The sequence below is a fragment of the Macrosteles quadrilineatus genome, unplaced genomic scaffold (assembly GCF_028750875.1).
Source record: "Macrosteles quadrilineatus isolate MER2022 unplaced genomic scaffold, UCM_ALF_1.0 Scaffold_6__1_contigs__length_79288215, whole genome shotgun sequence".
NCBI classification, from domain to species: Eukaryota; Metazoa; Arthropoda; class Insecta; order Hemiptera; family Cicadellidae; genus Macrosteles; species Macrosteles quadrilineatus.
Genome location: NW_026542599.1, coordinates 55,693,696 through 55,709,361, shown reverse-complemented (window position 1 = coordinate 55,709,361; position 15,666 = coordinate 55,693,696). Strand labels below are relative to the sequence as shown.

At 34.8% G+C, this 15,666-nt stretch overlaps 1 protein-coding gene across 1 annotated transcript; it reads left to right on the top strand.

Annotated features, from left to right (window-relative positions):
- The first annotated feature begins 1,016 nt into the window (after positions 1-1,016).
- Positions 1,017-12,094, top strand: LOC128997030 (uncharacterized). The gene is made up of 3 exons (XM_054422609.1): positions 1,017-1,154; positions 3,667-3,817; positions 11,889-12,094. The coding sequence occupies exons 1-3, from the start codon at positions 1,134-1,136 to the stop codon at positions 12,020-12,022; spliced, it is 306 nt and encodes a 101-aa protein (XP_054278584.1). The 5' UTR covers positions 1,017-1,133; the 3' UTR covers positions 12,023-12,094.
- Positions 12,095-15,666: the final 3,572 nt, after the last annotated feature.

The following is a 15,666-nucleotide window of genomic DNA, read 5'->3' as shown; positions in this document are numbered from 1 at the left end:
CGGGTGAACTCGGACGGGTCCGATCCGAGTGATCTCGACTGTTCTCGGTTAATCTCGGTTGACCTCGGACGGGAAAAGTTAGCACCATTAGCACCGCCTGCATGATTTTAATAGTTAGTTTAGACAAAACATACTCCCTCTTGTGTTGGTTAGTCTATGGTTTAGATAAGTTGTTTAGTTAGTTTTTGATGGCGTTCTTTTCCGTTCGACGCCGGCCAGTCGAATCGGATCAAAAATTTCGTTGTTTCCTTCGCTATTTTTTTTATCAAAATTTATTTTACAATCTGTTCATAAGAATATGAGAACAATAAGTAAATTAAAAAAAAAATGGCAGGAAGCAAGCACCTGTTCATCAACAAGTCTTGCCAAAAATTTGATCAATCATTTAAAGATGTGAAATCTGTAGCTCAGGTCCAACACATGAACAACACTTTAAGTCTGATAATACACAGACTATTGTCCAGCAGAAAAAAACAGCAAGGCTGTTCGGATGAAATCCTAATTTTTCTTGGTACTTTTTGATATGGTCTGTAATTTCTTCTTTCGCTGATTTAATTTTGAAGTCATTTCTAATCAGCACCATCGATTAAACATACTGTTCTATAGTTGGTCTAATGGCACATTCTGTGAGTTCATTCAACCGTCAAGTATGTAATTGAATATTGAGTTAAATAATTTGAATTTTGCCACAACTGGTTTAAAGAGATAGGTGTGTTCACTTTCAACATAGATAAAACCTTTTGGGATATGCGGATACTTTTGGCGTTGCGTCTGATTAATGTTAACATAGGCACATGCACATGTTGTAAAATATCAACTTTTACGTTTGTAATGAACGGTAAATAAAATTAAAGCTATTATACACAAATATTGTTGAATAAATAAATAAATTAATTAATTATTACAGTAAATAGATTATACGTGTAGCTACATGTTAGGAATTCGGCCTGCTGTAAAAGAGAGGTTATTAGTTAAAGTGAGAAGAAGAATATACAGTTGAATAAGAATAATGTCAATGTCATTGTCATTGTTTCATTATATTATATATTTTTTCAAACAAATTAGAGGTTAAAAAGTCAAGAGGGTCAATATTTACTAGTTTGCACAATCTATTTCCAAAATCACTGTAAATAATGTTATTCTTTAAAAGTGGGGTGAGTATCTTAAATGTGACGTGTAAGAAAAGTACATTTATACCAGTATACCTTCTAAGCCTAAGCCAGGCAAATACGAAGAAAGGGGTTGGTAGATATAGGCCTAGCTCTCAGTGTTGTTGACCTATTTTACAATTTTCGTGAAATAACTCATGGTCTTTTTTCTATGTTTTGTGGTATAGGTTTTTTTATTTTAGATTTAAACAGTGGAGGCCGCCATCAGTTCTTCTCCTTGTGATTAGTTAAGTTAACTTGATGGTTAAAAAAAGGCAGAGAATACACGTCCGGTCCGGAGTTGATTAGGCGTCCGGTAGTTAAGTTACTGTCATAACCTAACCTAACTAACCTAACTTGCTGATGAAAAAATCGACTGTAGGCCTAGGTTAAATTCTGTTCATAAAATAAAATCATAAATGCCTCAAATTCTAACAAAAGATGTAGGGTCTGCAGTTAAGAAGAATTGGCAATCTAAGCAAAATAGGTATTTGACACAAAGTTAGTGTAACCGATGGGATTCGATCTAGGTACTGAGACATCTTGTACATCAGCCGAGTAAGTTGCTCTAAGTATACACTACACCACGAACAGCGATGGCTGTTCATTGTATCGTTGTGGTACTGGTAATGGTGTTCCGGGCCCCCACAACCCGGTGACGTCACTGCCAGACGCCTAATCCACGTTGAGTTACTGGATGCGTATCCTCTGCGTAAAAAAATTGGCATTAAGAAATACAATATTAAACTTTGGTACACAAATAAAGCAAAGGGCCTAATGCAAAGAGTGGGATTGCCTGAAACAAGAGATAAGTTAACTTATTCATTTAAACATTTCTAGATTGGGGTACGTGTGACATGAGATTTTTAAGTAACTAAATACTTAAAATAACTTAAAATAAACTTAAAATAAATTAAATAACTTAAAATACTTAAAATAAGACCTAAAATGCATAGTGCAATGAAAATAAACGGGAGAGATCATATTTAGGACTACCGCCTCCTAACCTAGGGGACTGGTGGGAATTGGGGTTTTTGGCATGTGAGAAAACACGATCTGAGGAAAACTATTTTAAAACAAACTTATAACCATTAGCAAATTCTTTTTGATGGCAGAAAATGCATGTTAGGATTGTAGGTTGTTCTTTATGTTAACCCTCCAAGTGTCTCTAGTTTTGGTCTTAATGTTCGCCCATTTATTGCGCAATCGCAGGGTTTTATTAAAATGTAGGTATCTTAGAAACCGAACTTCAAAACAATGTAAAGTAAACTGTTTTATACCGTATATAATTTTGTTTGGAAAATTATGGGCTTCAATGTAACATATAAAACATTACAAAAAAAAATGTTCAACAATTTTTGTGGAGTTAACTTCTCAAAAATTATAAGATAGGCTAAATATGAAAAAAATGTATGTTTGCGCTCAATAAATTGTTATGATTTATAGGTCTACAAATATTTTAAAATAGCCACTTTGTTCAGAATTTTATGAGGATTCCAAAAATATAATAATATAAGGAAGTAGCTTTGCAAATAAATAAGTTATGGGCAAAAAACAGATTTCGGTACATAGCGTATAGGAATGCATAGCCATAGCTAGGAATCTGGCTGATAATTTACATCAATATCACTACCTACTTCTTCAGGATCATCAACCAGCCCTTCAAAATCACTTAAATCTTCTTATAATGCACCACGTCTATATCACTACTTAAATCTTTTTCATAATTTATTAACTTGCTTCACTTCACCTTCACTTATGTTAGGAGTGAATGAAGTGACGCCATTGCTGATTGACAGATATGTCCAAAATATGTAATATTTAATCAGCTAGAAATATTCATTTGCGTTAAAAATGATGGTACATACTATAGGTCGACCGCCTAGAAAAGAACCTGCGCGCTAATGCTATTAGCGTTAGCGCGCAGGTTCTTTTCTAAGTGGTCGACCTAAAGGATTCAGGAGATAACTTAAACATAAGTTTAAAATAAGACATCAAGATTAAAAATTAGGCACATAATATTAAAATACAGGTACATGTATCCAATAAATACCACGTAGGCTAGAAGGCTTCTATCTCCTTAGATGAATGCTCACACGGTTGCACAAGAAAAGTAATGTTTCGCAACTGAACAAACATTTCTAACCACATTTCTCACACTTAACTACATTTGCAAATGTAGACCTAAACATGAAATCTATTATAAAAAGTAAAATAATGTATTTTCCTTTAAGAGCGACGGGAAAAAACATTACAGTTTGGTGATCTAGATGTAATTCTGCACAACTGCACAACCTCATGACAATATTACACTTAAAAATCCCATATATGTCCGTAAACTAAGAATTTACCGCTTGCTTTCTTCTTGATACCTCATGACCTATGTGACAACGGTATGACTTACTTCAGACATAAGATTGAACGGCAAGTATAAAAATAACTTGCTAGCGCTGATCATATTTTAATCCTATTGTTGAGTAAAAGTTGGATCATAAATCATTTGCCTGTTTATTTGCAGCGCTACTCAGTGAGGCTTTTTAGATTATTCTCAACTCAACACCAAGGATCATCAAAGCCACCTTCAAGTTCACCTCCTCCTTCATCTTCTAGTCCACCTAAGGTAGATGTTCCTGGACTTAGCTCCAACTGCGTTGTAACTCCTGTAGGAGGTTAGTAAGTTGTTAACTTTCACACTTTATTGTTAGCTTACACAACAGTGGCATTTGTAATAAAAGAATCACAAACACACATACAGTAGCCTACACTTTAGATGGAAAGCAGACTAAACCTCTAAAATTTTTGTAGATAGGCCTAACTTATGCTATTTATTTAACTTGTTACTCTAGCACTGAAGTACGAGTAGCGTACTGATGTACGCTATTAAAATTTACGCTTTGACTTAATAGGCTATTTTAGCCAAAGTCATTTAAGCATGGGCGTTCATCTGACTTTCTATAGGGTAGGCCGGTGGTTGGGGTACGAAATAAACTATGGCAACCTTTAACTCCAGGCCGCGGAGTTTGAAGTGGCATCACTGTCACTTGTGCTGTTACAGCTGTATTGTTTGGAGACAGCAAATAATGTGTATTTGTGTATTTTTTTTTAGAATATGCCTACAGAAGCTTGGTTACTGGGCTATTGAAATAGGGTACTTTCCTGTTATAGGGGACATTCATTATTATCGATGATTTCTTTTTGACATATCAATATTTTTGATTTCTTTTGCGATCCATGATTCCATCTTCAAACGCATTTAAATTAAAAATTGAGAACTAATCTTGTTTAGACAAAAATAATAGCCTATAGGCCTATATTGAATTAAGAAAATAAATTTAACAATTCTAAATTTAACAGCTTAAGTACAGGGGGGAGATCTGTCTGCGTGGTACTCGTTCCGCCCGCAGGCTTCACTTTCCTAAAGTGAGGCTTGAGGTTGGAAGAAAGTCATTTTCTTATTTTGGCCCGCAGTTTTATAATGGCCCCCCTCAGGACATAAAGAGCTCCAAATCCTGGCTCATTCAGGGTCGCAATGCAGAAAAACAAATGTATAAGTGTTTTTTCTTTGTAGGGCCTAGTTATTTTGTATATTATATTTCTGTATATATTAGGTTAGTTTAGTTTTAGTTTGACTTGAGTAAGTTTGAAAATCATTTATATGAAACTCGCTTGTAAATAAAGGCCTTTTTATTTATTTATTTAAGCTAACCTTACATAACCAACCAAACTTGCTGTAGGCTAAGATTAACATTTTAAAAATTCCGTGATAACAGAAAAGGCATATGGGGAACAGGCTATCAATCGGAATTTTGAAACGTTACAGCAAGTTTGGTTAGTTAGGTTAGTTTAGAACAGTTTCATTTTAATATACTGTAATATTTTTATATTGTTTGTTGATACTAAACAATATGTATTTATCCTTATCGTAGTTGTCAGCTGATTAGTTTCAATTTCAATATCAATAAACAAATATTAAAGAAATTAAGGATAATAACGAATGTTCCCTAACAGGAAAGTACCAAAAATAGTGACTCTTTTTTTTTGAATTGATAGAAAAAAAATTCAATTAATAACTTAATGTTTTGGTTTAAATCTTTTCAAATTTATATTCCATCAATTTAAATGAATAATACGTTATTAAATGATGAGCCGGAGTCACCCGTCTGCCATGTTAGCTTCCCCTTATGGGACGTCTGGTGCTAAACAGCACTACTTGCGATGATGCTAATTCTACCAGGCTGCGGCCTGGAGTAAAAGGTGGGTGTGAATAAACCCCAGTAACTTAGCAGTGAACTAAAGTGAGCTTAAGGTGGTCTTAGCAATACTTGAGTACCGTACGAAATTCCGATCAACGCACAGGCCAAACCACAGCACCTAGAAGCATGAGATTTTGCATAGGTACATATTCCTCTCGTAGCGTAGACAGACAATAAGAAGCAATTTTACAAAATTCCCAATGGGCCCTGCCCCACAGAAGGTCAAAGTTAGCATGGAGTTTGTATGGGAAGAATAATTTGTTTTGGGTTTTTGTTTACATTATCGCAGATGAGAACTATTTGAAATTACAGACGTTGTCTGCAATTTATTAAGTCTAATCTTCAGCTGTTGGAATAAAAATTAAGTTTACTAAGGTTATTTCGGACCATATGAACATCATAGTTGTGAAATTAACCTAATTTATTGTGGCATAATGGCGAGTTCGTTCCACCCAATAACATTCGCATCAGAGGTCATGGTGGTATTTATTTACATCACTCTCATTCATAATTCACCTTACATAGGCCCCTACATACATGCGAAACAAATGTTGAACACAGAGGAACTGGGACTACTTCTCAATCTTATCCCACGACAGTGACGGGAAAAATTACCTTAGTTCCAGCATAGATTAAAAGAAGTAGACACAGATACCCCACGAGATAGGGAAGTCGCGAACGTTGTATTTGAGCAAGTGCAGTCGCTGTTTTGGCGTTTCAGGTCCGCAGCGTTGCCAAGTCGTGCTGCGCAGGGACGGAAATTCCCTGTTTCCTAAGGAGTGAGAGAGAGAGAATGAATAGCAGTGGCGCGCAGCAGTAGTGTGTAGCGGCCCTCTCTACTCTCTACAGTTGACAATACACATGATACGACTTGTGTCCATGTCCATAGCATTTGAGCTACTCACTCCGAATATGAATATGAATTGTTTAATTTTTATTTCAGCCTGCATACGAGAAATATGTCTCGATTTAGATTGTAAAAGCAATATACAGGAAACTCACGTTATTAACAACTAAATAATTATTTTTATATTCGTAAATCTTACTGTATCATGATTTTATGGAACATAAAAAATGTTTATAACATTTGAACCATGTGAGAATTTGGGCATTTAAAACCAGGGCTAAATCATGAATATTCGTAATAATCGTAATTTTACTTGCAATATCAAAACATTTTGGTATAGACAACAAACAAAATGTAAAGTTTTCAATAATTTATTTTAATCAATCAAACTTTAAACAGTGCCACTATTGGAACGACTATATAATTTACTAGACCTACTTATTTACAGAATATTTATTATGAACAACAAAAGAGGACTATTAAAGAAAAAAAATCACGTCAAACTACAAGAATAAACAGACAAACAACAAACAAAATAATTGAAAACCAAACCATTATTTTTTGTAACAATTTATATACTAATACAATATAAAGTATACAATAAAAAATTTAACATATTTGTTACAGTCTTAACAATGGTTCCTTTCAAATTAACTATGAAATTTACTTTAAAAAATAGTTTAGAATCTGTACACGCAATTAAACAGCTTACTAATTTGTAAAACTTATTTACAGGATATTAGGTAATAGCTATTGACAACAAAGAAAATAATTGTTAAATTAATTGGAAACTGCAATACGGGTAATTTTTATTGATAGTATAGTCCTCGAACCATAAAAATAGCTGCGTGTTTTGCGATTTCTGGCCCACGATTTAAACGTCCTGTGTCTTGAAAACCTTCAAGCATAGATAAAAGGAGTAGAAGTACTCCTTTTATCTATGCTGGAATGAAGTCATATTTTCGGGTATACTCTAAGCCTTTTTTTATATACAGGGTGATTGATATAAGTGTGCCAGCTATTTTATTCGAAAGTTATAAGGGATATAACAAAATGTTAAACTGTAAATGCCTTGAATTTTTAATTATTTAAATTTGATGGTCAAGTTGAAAAATAATTAAATCTGCCATGTTTCCAACATGACCGCCAAGTTTGATTTTTCTTATTGGAGGACCCTATATTTTAGGATTGTTTTGGAAAGTAAATGCAATTAAAAAATGTTTTTATTCTTGGCATTTTTTCTCTAAAGCTACTTACTCGTTTAGGAGTTACTGCGTGTTACAACTAAGAAAAAATGACTTGCGGTGTTCATCCTGCATCATGTAGCCTATCTCCTAAACGACTACGTTTAGTGCAAAAATGCAAGGAATAAATATTCTTTAAATTGCATCTAGATTCAAAAAATACCATAACATACATAACATTGCATAGAATTGATTCCGTTGTTTCAAAAATGGCAGGAAATTTCAAAACAGGAAAACTGTGTATGTTATGGTCTTTTTAGAATATAGATGCAATTCTAAGACTATTTACTCTTTGCATTTTCGCTCCAAACGTACTCGTTTAGGAGCTACATGATGCAGAATGTACACCGCAAATCCGCAAGTCATTTTTTTAGTTGTAACACGTTGTAACTCCTAAACGAGTAGCTTTAGAGAAAAAATTCCAAGAATGAAAACGTTTTGAAATTGCACTCACTTTCAAAAACAATCATAAAATATGGGTCTTCCATAAGAAAAATCAAAGTTGGCGACCATATTGGAAAATGGTGGCTAAAATTATTATTTCAACCTGAACAATGTTTTTCATAACAAATCCAAGGTAGTTACGATTTAAAATTTTGTCATATCTCTTATAACTTTTGAATGGAATAGCTGGCACAGTTAACCCTGTATATTTCATCGAACATTTAAAACTACGTCTCAAATCGGCGGGGTTTGGTCTAGTTTTGTATGTAATTTTATGTACAGTTTACATTTTATGAACTGTACACATTACAATTAGAACTTTGAATATTAGATTTACTGTCCACATTAAATTTACAACAATTTACGTGCTTATGTTGAATGCAACAGCTGATCGGTCTGCACAGCAAAATCCCATAATGGTTACTTCTCCGTGCACAGAAAGTTAACATGATGTAATTTTGCCATGCAGTATCGGGAATTAGTATATTTTAAAACAAGATTAGCAAGTCTGCAAAAAATTGCATATTTGAGATCATGCTTGAATGGTCGAGAGACCCATTATTATTTTTGCTGATTACTTAAATTGCTTCTTCACATAACCTTAAAGTTGCGTTTGTGAATAGTAGTAGTGTGGTGAAATATTGTGTTCGTACCACAGACCAAAAATGGTTTTGCAGCTGTCGATCGTTTTAAGTTCTCGCCTTCGTCTCAAACCTAAAAACCCCGAGCCGGCAAAACCTCATTTTCGGCCCTAGGTACGAAATATACTATTGCCGTAGTAAACAATATAATAACAGATTTTTGCAGTTGATAAACATACAACGAAAACATGCCATTTTACAGTAGTGTAGCGAAAAACCTATTTTCTTAGCTCATTGTACGTTTTAAAAAGTGTACTTTCGTCTGTAGAGTATTAAAAAGAACATTAATTGCCAATATACAAAATATACCAGCTTCATTGAAAGTGATAAATCTGTTATTACATGTACTCATACTTGTTTACGGACAATTTCAATAGATATATTCGAAAAAACAAAAATATTGAACTACCTTTAAAAAGCCAAAAAACTAATACTCTCATTTTGTGAAATAACTTTCCAAAGTTTATAATTTAGATATGAAACAATATACAGAACGCATCAAAAAGAACATGTAGGACAAAGACAATTGATACCTAATAATTGTATGCTTTGAGTTCGTAAACCATATCTAAACTCTGCTTTGCTTAATTATTTATTTGGCTTACCTCATGCTGTGTACAGCCCACAGCCATGTAGCCTAGTAGGTTTATTTCCTCAAACTGTGTAATTGATTTAGGGGGTATTTTTTTAATTTTGTATCCCCTCCCCGTTGAAAATCATGGATATAGTGTTTATTTATTTATGTTTTTACTAGTTTAATGATAGGGTCATAAGTCCCTAAAAAGCTCAAAATAGTCAGTCTGGTCTCCCTGGTAGGGTCTCGAAGCTCAAGCACCCTCTTGCCCATATGGATGGGCGCCCATGGATACATGGTTTGGGAATTGCATACACTAGAAACGGAATTAATCTGAAAGTCAAGCTAATCCAAACCACCTGTTGTAGGAAACTAAGCTTAGGCCTATTGTAATTAAAATAAAAGCTATGTGTTCTGAAATACTGACCAGGTTATCACCGATTTTGCCTGTATTTTTTCTCTTGTAAAGGCGTGAGTGCTGTTGTAAAACATATTTAAAGTTGTATCTGTAACAGGTATCGGTAGCGAAAAGGTGTGATGCTAATAAAGAATACCATTTATTTGTTTTTTACTAATCACTGATCTTTTATGGGAAACCTACATTAAGAATTTTAACCCACCGAGTGTTAAGCGTCGCAATAAGGACATATAAGACACCCACTGCGTTGTTATAACTTGACGATTGGACTCTGAAACATTGTTTATGGCGAGGACTCTGGGACTGACTGAATCAGATTTTACTGTCCGGATTAAGAGTAGTATCATCGTTTTTGTTAGATTCTAAGATTTCTCCCGATGTCTGTTTCTAGACCCTTTTCGTGCCAATAACCGTGGTTCTAAAAATTTGTCTACTGTAAGTAAACAACATTCCGGCCCTTCCCCCCTAACGTATATGGTAGTGCACCATGTGCGTGCTACCATTCTAAGTCAGAATATTTTATTTAACTTAACTAAATAACTGAGCCAAGCCACATCTATATCACAGCCATTTTGATGATCTAAATTTAGTAATGCAATACCAATTAAACTAATAAATAAGAATAAGCTAAAAAAAACTCCTTTCGCGCCTTATGGGCCCGAAAGGCACTGTTAACTCAGTTTACATAATAGGAATATTTAATTAACGATAGAATCCCTAACCCCTTAGCCCCCCCCCCCGTACTGAAAAGAATTAGAACATGAGTTTTAAATAACTAATGATTTAGCTTAATACTATAACTTATCGATTTCATTCCCGTTCCTCGACGATGTGAACACTCCCGGGGACTCCAGGCAACGACTGAACTCCTTCTACCCCTTCCCTACTCCCTCCAGTGTTCGTGACTAAAGCAGATTGAACCGGTTGATAGCAGCGCTGCTGTGACGCGAGCGTCACAACATCGATACATAATTCACGTACGAGTCTCGTTTCCTGGAGACTCTGATCAGTATTTCAGAGCACATAGTCTATCTCTGTTCTCAGTTACGGTAACCTTCTTTCCCCATAAAGTGGTTTGGATTATCTTGACATTGGATTAGTGCCGTGTTTCTAATGTATGCCATTCTAAAAACCATACAATTAGTCAAGTTGCCTACTAAAGTTATAAATATTTTTAATTTGTGATCCACCACTCACACATATCTATTCTTGGTTAGCACTTTAAGGATTATTGGACCAAAGGTATAGTTGTAATAGTTAAAGCTTTTTCGCAAAATGGTTTGACAATTTTTCTGAGGTGTATTAATTTGTCATAGTGTCCATCTATATATTTATCAAATCACTTCTCTTCAATTAATAAAAAGAGGTTAGCAACAAGAATGAAATTGTCGCGTCTCCGCTGTCTGGTCTTCTGCTCCGGCGTCGTCACCAAGATTGTAGCTCAGCGTAGATGTCGACCTTCACCTTGTAATGGGTTATGAGGGAGAAAGTTTAATAATACGCACAAATGCAATAAACTTGTATATTAACTGGTCAATGGGCTCACAAAAGATTTAACATTGACAAAATGAGTTAATCGAAACAACGTAAAAGTATTTACTGAACAGACGCGGCATGCGTGTTGCCTGTTGCACATCTCCCTCCCGACTAACTCTCGATCACGACTACCCTTACTAGTGTTCATGCGCACTTTGGCCTACGCATAAGAAAATAGTTCCAAACTCTTTTAATAATTTTAAAATCTATATTGGATATTTTAGGCCCGTCACAAAATGTAGGCATATTGATTGATGCTAGGTAGGCTCACCAAAACCCAAACCCTGCATTGCTGCTTTGCTTTTACAGTCAACAAGGTCGCTGCAGATGTAGCTAAATAATATCATCGACGCATTGACGGTGGTGGATAGATATTGTTAAAATAAAAATTAATTATAATAATTATCATTAACATATGTTCTTCTTCTAACTTTTAGTTTCTGCCAACAGTGGTTGGAATTTCATAACAGTGTTTGTTTCCCATGTTAATCTTATGGAGAAATACGAAACTTTAAAGGACCTCTGGGCCTCACTCTCTAATTATTTCCCTAAGCAGAAAGTTTCCTGCACAACTTCACGTTACGCTCTTTCCAATGATACAAAAACATGCCAATCGGTTCAGTAGTTTCGGAGGAGTAATTGTCACAAAAAACCTGCTTGCGTATTAAATAAGTAATAGATTTCACTATTAAACGAGCCACTGACTGTAGAACAGCGTTTAAATGAAGAATGAAAGTTTTCTTAGCGGTTTTTTATAAACTTTCTTTCCTTATTTTGTTTTAGAAGTTGGACCGGGAGCATCAAAAAGTGGAGCCTACAAGAACCCGGAATACTTCTGCTACAACACTACATCCTACTTTGAAGCTGAAGTTGAAATGTTGAAGTACAGACTACCACAGCCATCGGCTAAAAAGTAAACTGTAAACAACATATTGTAGAACTAGTCTTGTTTGTTTTGAATCTGTTAAATAAAAATTTGCCAACACAAAGGTAAAGTTATTGTCAATTTCATTTTTAAACTTTTAGCGTAATATCAGTATCTTAAGGGATTATTTCTAACTAACAGTTAGTGGACGAGTTATTTTTTATCATTAGATAGTTTTATTTGGTTTTTAAACGAGGTTTTAAATAACTGAAATAACAAGAAACAAATTGTAAACAAAACACAACATCTAGGCCTACAGAAAACCGGACGGAACTAACAATAAAATTGGCTTCATCTGTTCCATAAAGATGGGAAATCTACTAAAGGACTATGTTTTATCTATGATGAAACACCTTGGAATCGGCAAAAATTAGTAGTGTAGATGTTATAAATTAACTAATTTTTTACAGCCTTCAAATCTTGAAAATAGGTAGAGAGCTTGGAAATAATCCCTTCATACAAAGAGTATAGTTTCAAAACTAATATTTGGTTGTTTATATTATTTATTAATATTTATAACGTTCATTTTGGATAAAAACTGGAAACGAGACATGAAAAAGTTAGTCAACTACTAACATTGTCTTTTTTTGGTGAGAGAAGTTTTATCTGTGGTAAAGTTGTAGATAATTAAATATATTTTACTGTTTGTATCAAACTTTTTTTCTATCAGACTTAGTTTTGTCAAAATTTTGGGTTGAACAGAGCTGCAAATCCTCGTTTGAAGGGTCCGTCGGGTGTTTAGCCACCAGCGGCTGTCGTAGCATCGCATTTGCATACCTAATTACTGCAAGTCGACTGAATTATTCCAAGCAGGTCTAGCCTGAAGTAACGTGAAAAACAAATTTGATTATTTTTTTTTTCTTTATTCATTATGTCATTACATCATTCGACAGGACATAAAGTCATATACAGGATAATACTAAAACTAAGAAATAACAAAAAAAGTCTTACTAAATTATTAATCTAACTTAATGTCCCTATTTAAATAACATTCGATAGAAAAAAATTTGTTGTTTTTAACCAGGTCTTCAGGGTGGATCTGAACTGTGTATTACAATTAAAATTTTTTTGCGGAGTGGTAACTTATTGTAAACTTTTGGAACTTTTGGTAAATATTGGGGAGATAAATGAAATTTCTCTAATCTGTGGGTTTCAGGCGTAATATAACTCTTAAATCTAGTGTGATGGGAATGAATGGGTTGGGTTATGAATGAGGACAGATAGTCTTTAACCCAATTTGAAATGTCTAAAATATAGTGATCATAAAATGTTAAAACTGAAAATGTTTGAAAAAGACTTTTACAAGGAGTTCTACGAGGAACTCGCCCAATAATTCTAATTGCTTTTTGTTGAAGTTTGAATATTTTGTTGGAGTGGCATGAGTTTCCCCAAACCAGAATACCATATGTCATTATTGAAGAAAAATAAGCATGATAAACAATAAACTGAGTCTTTAAATTAACAGCTTGTCTGATTACGTGAAGAGAGAAAATACAGGGTTATTCTAAATGATGGACCCATTTTTAATGCTTTATAATTTTTATACTATTAAACTTACCGCTATAAAATACACATCAAACGAAAAAGCAACTCAAAGAGTTTATGCCTTCCAAAGACACATCATTTAACAATATCGATCCAACAGAACTGTAGATTTAATTGTACAAAGTTAAAAAGTAATCTCCAACTTTTTTTACCACTAGAAATTTGGAGGTTACATGACGTTTTTGCAAATAACTTTTAAATGGTGAGGAATTCGGCCAAAGTGGAGGGTATTATCCCGAAAGAGAATAAAATTCCCTACAATCTACTATTATGCATTTTTTGAAAATACTCAAGAAAGGTACCTACTGTCGGGGAAAAAAGTTTAGGCACTCGAGTTTGGAGCTCTACAGAAAAGTAACCAACTTACTTAGAAAAACGCGTAGTATATATAAATTTTCATTGTTTTTTTCTACGTATTCCTGTGAAAAAAAATAATTTTTAGCTCGTTTAGGAAATTTTTTATGACAGTCGGAAGGAAAAAACTGCATGTTTTTAGAGTACCAAAAACCATCATATGACTTTGAAAATTCGCACAATGTAAACTAAACGGCAGAACTTTATCAAACTTTAATACAATAGTGACACATATATAATGAATTAATTTGAGTAGTTTCAGAATTTTTACTCTACCCAAAAAGCCTTTGTTGTAACTTTTGTAAATAAACTTTTTCTCAAAGACGGCAAACGCTAGAAAAAAAATGTAAGTGTACTCGACGGTTCCTAGGTATGATCAATTTCTATCGTAGATTCTTGTCTAAAGCTGCAGAACTCCAAGCACCTTTATACTCTCTGCTTGGTGGTGCAAATAGCACGGGATCACTTCCTGTGCCTTGGACCCCAGAGACTGAGGAAGCATTTCAAGCTTGCAAGTCTAGTTTGTCGACAGTGACACTCCTATTTCATCCGAAACATGACGCCCCTCTTGGGCTGTTTACAGACGCCTCTGACGTTAGCGTAGGAGCTTGCCTTCAACAATTTGTTGAGAACTCCTGGCAGCCACTTGGATTCTTCTCTAAGAAACTTTCACCAAAGCAAAGCTCTTGGCCGGCGTACTACCATGAACTTCTTGCTGTGTATGAAGCAGTACAGCATTTTCATAATTTTTTGGGAACCACCACATTAACCATTTTTACTGATCATAAGTCACTCATCTTTGCTTTTCATCAACGTCTTGAGAAACTTCCACCTGCTCAAGTACGTCAGCTTTCATTCATATCCGAGTTTTCTACAGACATAAAACACATAGGAGGTTCAGAAAACATTGTTGCCGATGCTTTATCATGCTATTTTTTTGTAGAGGCTATTTCATGCATTTTTTGGATCCTGAGTCAATTGCCAAAGCACAAAGCTCAGAAAACAAACTCATAAACCTCATAAACAATAACAATTCATCTCTCAAAATACAGAAGATCCAAATCCCTGGAACTAACTCATTCATCTTTTGTAAGACTTCAACAGGGAGCCAATGACCTTATATTCCAGTTGAACTATGGAAGAGGGTATTTCATTCGCTACATGACCTCAGCCACCCAGGCATTAAAGCTACTGCAAAGCTTAGAGCAGATCGATTTGTCTGGCCAAGTATTCAAAAAGATTGTTGTAACTGGACTCGTACTTGTGAGCGATGCCAACGTTGCAAGGTAACACGACACGTTCATACTCCTCTAGGAACATTTTCTTTGCATCATCACGTTTTGAGCACATCCATGTGGACATAATTGGGTCTTTACCCAAACCAGCAGGACCATACAAATACTGTCTTACAGTCATAGACCGTTACACTAGGTGACCTGAGGTTCATCCTTTAAAGGGGATTACTGCAGAAGAAGTCGCTGAAGGACTAGTCTCGTGCTGGTTTTCTCGTTATGGTACTCCTTCAAGAATAACTGATCAAGGTCGCCAATTCGAATCATCCCTCTTCAAGACTCTTGGAAAAACTTTCGGCTCTGAAAGAATCAGGACTTGCAGTTACCATCCCTGTGCCAATGGATTGGTGGAGGGATTCCATCGTCATCTCAAAGCTTCACTGGTGTGTGATCACGATTCATCCTGGCTGGAAGCTCTCCCAATTGTTTTCCTAGGTATAAGAAG